This window comes from Montipora capricornis, chromosome 14 (genome assembly GCF_036669925.1).
Source record: "Montipora capricornis isolate CH-2021 chromosome 14, ASM3666992v2, whole genome shotgun sequence".
NCBI lineage: Eukaryota > Metazoa > Cnidaria > Anthozoa > Scleractinia > Acroporidae > Montipora > Montipora capricornis.
In genome coordinates this window covers 42,906,906-42,911,699 of record NC_090896.1, presented here as the reverse complement: position 1 = coordinate 42,911,699, position 4,794 = coordinate 42,906,906, and the positions used below count along the sequence as shown (strand labels likewise).

General features: G+C 41.4%; 1 protein-coding gene across 1 annotated transcript in view; it reads left to right on the top strand.

Annotated features, from left to right (window-relative positions):
* Positions 1–3,894, top strand: part of LOC138032267 (uncharacterized) — an 8,985-nt gene extending 5,091 nt beyond the window's left edge. Inside the window, exon 2 of the mRNA XM_068879902.1 lies at positions 2,013–3,894. Coding sequence (XP_068736003.1) covers positions 2,013–2,951 — 939 coding nt within the window. The 3' untranslated portion in view covers positions 2,952–3,894. The remainder of the gene's footprint in view (positions 1–2,012) is intronic.
* Positions 3,895–4,794: the final 900 nt, after the last annotated feature.

Sequence of the window (4,794 nt, the reverse complement as noted above, 5' to 3'; positions counted from 1 at the left end):
TGGCCGACAAAAGCTGTTTTGGACGGGAATTGACCGAGGCAGAAATTGGTTCTTTAGTCGACAATACACAGAAGAGTTGTTGATCCAGGAGATTTTAATAAAACAATTATTCTACACACGGTTGCTGGATATAAAATGATTATAACCAACTCGGCTCTAGGTGGCTCAGCTCGTTGGCTATCCATCACTTCATATCCAGCGCGCCCTGGTAGAATATTTGTTAAGGAAGGTGCTTACTAATTCAATTTTGCGCGGTTTACTCCAGTATGTGGGAAAAGCAGATCTTAACAAGTGTTTTTGAAATCCAAAAAGAAATTTGGGGGTAGCCATGCATTTTTCGAAGATAATTAATCAACAATATTTGCAGAAAGCTTTAAAATACAAAGCAATGTATGGCGTTCCTTGCCAACTTGAAGCTTAATTATCTCTGAAAAATGCATGGTTACCCCCCAATTTTGTTTTTGGATACCAAGAGCACTTGCTAAGTTCTGCTTTCTCCGCATAGTTTTGAACTGCGCAAAAATATCCCTGTATTAATAATCACCACCGAATCCGCGCCGATAGGAAATCCGAGTATCTCGAGATGCGCAGAACGTATGCGCAATAACAATAGTAGGCACCGCCCTTAAATGTGCATCAGTTCCCTGGCAGAGCAGCGCACCCGCATCGGAGAGGTCATTGGTTCGAATCCCGTTGAATCCACCCGATTTTTTCAGGTGTCTATTGATGGTTTGCAGGCTGACGTCACAGCGGCCATGTTGGAGTACAGAACAATGCAGTAAAATGCCTTTTGGGAATTTGACTCTATTATTATGCAAAATTTGTGGGACCATACACCTTATTCCAAAATGGCCGCTGATTTATGCGGATACAAATTGGCCCTTGTTGCCTCGTTCAAGATAAAATATTCTTTTGAATTTTAAGCTGAAGAACGAGGCATCAAGGGCTAATTTAAATAAAAACAATAGAATATTTCAATGGCGGCCATTTTGGAATAAGGTGTATTTTCTATTGTTTTGTACACCAACAGAAAAACCTTAAATAATAATAACCACAACCAGGTTTTCTGAGCCCGCGAGACTGAACACCCCCAGCAAACCATTGTTTTAACGAAAACCGCTGGTCAGCAACCTTGGTTCTGGTCATTGCTGTCTAAGGTCTTCCACACCAACATGGCCGTTTCATCACGTGGATGCAAATTAAGAATAAGAATGGAATCGTTAAAACTCGCGTTACTAGTTAAGTCGCGCTAATTATGTTGAGCGATATTTTCCGCGACGTTAATTAAGTGTAGCTTTAATGTCCATTATTTTAACCCTAATTCTGAATCCTTTCCAGACATTCATGACACCTAAAAAACAGTAAAATAAGGTACAAGCTTTCTTTCTTTCCGTTGAACCCTACATTAATTGGAATTTTGAGGACTGTTTTGTTGACCAGAGGACTCAGTCTTGTTTAGTGACTCTATTTTCCATCCAGTGTTAAATAAATTTGTTCCGGTGGTCACCACCAACTGTGTCTTAATCGCGTTAATTTCCTTTATTGTGAAATTCTACCTCCTCCTTCGCTTTCATTTTCTTTATTCGAAAGTCGTTTTATATTCGCGTCAATTTAAGTGGCGTTAATTTCCTATAATAACGATGATGTAAAAAGCACGGTAACAAAAATAGCCTGAAATCTAAACATTTTACCAGATACCTATAAGAAACCCTGAAAATGTCTTATACACATAGAAGAAATAATCAAAAGGGGGAGCCTATAGCCAGGCGACTACAACTCCAGTACTAGCTCCAGGTAACGGCATTTTCACGGTTCAAGCTCTTTTTGTTTTCAGTCCCTTGGGTATCTCATGCTAGACTTGGGGATTATCTGGAAAGGTATGGTTTCGCGGGAAAATCAATCTAAAAATAACTCGGTCTGCAAAAACGCCGTTCACAATTGAATACAATGAAGCTGTACGCTCCTAGGTGATATAGGCTCATGTGAAAAAACTTTGTTTTGTTGTTTATCAGGCAGGAATGCAGCTACAAGACAGAAACCTGCACAAGCAACTTCTTACGATGCGCTCTAGTATTTGTGGACTCAGAGAAGAATTGCAAATCGAACGAGAAAGTGATGGATGGGAAACGGAGATTGATCAAGACGACCGTGAACGTTCTGATTCAAAACCTTTTCCAGGTTTTGTTACTAAAGTGGAGATCGTGAGAAATAACAACAATAACCATGGACCAAGAATAAGTCATATAAAACAGGATTCTGGGATCCTGACAGATGATGAGGCGAGTGACGAGGAGTTAGAGGGAAGCGTAAAGCAAATGCTGAAGACATATCCACCAGCCATCAGACCAAGAAGCAGCTCATTTTCTGCTATAGCTAAACGTTCTAACAGCTACCATGCTCCTTTGGTAAAGTGGGAAGGAAAAATGAATGAAAAAAGAAATGATCGAAAACCACCAACTGTCGTTCGAGTTCGCGCCTTAAGCTTGGCTGCCATTGAGAACGAAAGGCTCTTGTCAAAAGTATCACCACGCGTGCGCACACACAATTTTGCCGAGGGTGTGGTCCATCGATTTGCTAGCATGCCAGTGATTAATGAAATACCAGGAGATGACTTTGCACGCAACACTTTTCGATCAAGAACGTTTGGTGTCTACGGACGGCGTCATTCTGAAAGCGCCGACGGCAGCGTGCCTCAACCGGAATTTGCAATTTCGAAAAAGCTTCCGGCGTTTGGGCCGCTAACTCGCCATGGCAGCATGCCTGTTATGTACAGCGGAGGAAGATCAAAATCTGAGAACTCGCCCAGAAGGGTTGGGGAGAACAATGACCATCAACCTATCAGACGTTCTACGAGTCAATTAGTCCTTAGTAAAACAGATTTAGAGACGGAGTCGATTCACAGACAACGTTATGGGATCTATAGGTCTACAAGCCAGATATCTCTGGTATGATATCCGCGCGTAAAGATGTGACAATCTTCGGCTTAAAAGGGAACTTCCACTTCAACAAAGAATAATTGTAAATTTAAACAGGAGGAAGTAGTGTTTTGAAATTACGATTTGTTTGATATTTGTTAAGAAAGCATTTGCGTTGGAAAAAAATAAATTTAAGATTCCTTTATTTTCACTTTCAAATTTCCGGACGCCGACATCTTCTGAATAATTGTGATGTTGCATTCGGCCTAAATAACAATAGGGCAACCATTACACGTCACAGCTATTTTGGATGGCGGCACGAGGCGAGGAAAATCTAAAAAGAGAAAAAAAAAGCGTTTCTGGAATTCTTTTAGTTCAGATTCTTTGAGAAGTCTTAAAATCAAAGTTGATTTTACATATAGTTTCCTGTGGTTAAAAATTATTTTTTCTTGGAGTGGAAAATCCCTTTCAATGGACCGATTTGAAGACCCAAGCTGTTTAATTTAAATTCCGCCGTTTCTTCCCGGTAACCGTTTTCCTTCTGGTAAATTATAATTATGACTGAAGCAAACCCAGTCAATCGTTACCAATAAGCAAAGAAAACAGAAGAAAATAAGAACAGAAAAACACAACCTGAAATCAAAAATGGAAGTTTCTACAACAACAAAGCTTTCGCAACGAGCTCGAAGCTTGCGGACTGCAGGATGGGACGAGAAGATGAGAGAGACTGGGAACGAGGTTGGGCCTAGGCCTGGTCTCTTATACTATGATTTGCTGTCAGACCCCTCTCCACCAAAGAAGCTTTCTTGCAGGGCGGCTCTCTGAATGGTTGATTCATTGATACACGTGACTTTTTAATGGGTGTTTTGGCACGTGTTACAACATTTTCAAGGAGTGTGTGTGTGTGTGTTTTTTTTAAAGAATTGTGCTGTTGTTCTATGAACAGAAGAGCAGAAATCTAGTCCATTTTGAAGCTCTCGTCAAGTGCCATGTTTATCTTTCCGTCCCCAAATCGATAACAGAAAGCAAGAGTGAATTAAATAAGAGTGTTGACCTATCATTTTGCGGCCTTGCCCCAGCAAAGTCACAAATGGATTTATACTTAGATACACTTTGCGCGCGAAACAAACAAAGGGCCGCCAATTTTAACCAGTCAGAAGAAGCCACGTCACGCTTGACTGCTTCTGCCACGTTTGTTTCAGGGACATGACAGCTGATTTTTGCGGGAATGGGTATTCTAAAAATAGACTCATTTGTTACTGTGCTGGGGAGCCCACCCATGCCATAACAACACTTTTATCTAATTGAATTCGCTCTTGTACAAATATAACAACAGAAAAATGATTCAGAGTTAATATCATTAGAAAGCCAGTGTGCAATATCAGAGAAGGTAGCTTTTTGAAAGCTTTCATACTACCCCGGCGGGCATCGTCACGGTACAAAGCGCTGGTACAACTTGTCCGTCCAGTTTGCCTATTAGTCTGCGCATGCGCAAATATTCTGGTGTTCCGATATGTGCATTCTTGTTCTCCTCTACCTTCTCATTCTTCTTCCCCCCCCCCCCCCCCCCACCCCCCCACTCTCCCGTCACCTAAAGAAAGGGGAATTCGAGGGCTGTTCCCACGCCCATTTTGGCGTACGATGCATTCAAATGTTGTTATTATGCTTTCTGGCTAGGAATTATCCACCCGGCTCTGCTGGCTGAATTTCTAGATCCCCAGCATTTAGAGAAATTGCTCCAAAAAGGCTAATTTTGATAAAAATTGCTCGTTGGGCCCCTGACATTTGCTTGCCCCAATTATTGGGTAATCGCAGGCTCGTTTGTTAATTGCGGTTACTGCCCCTTGTAGATACAGGTGTTATGTACGCTGAATATCCC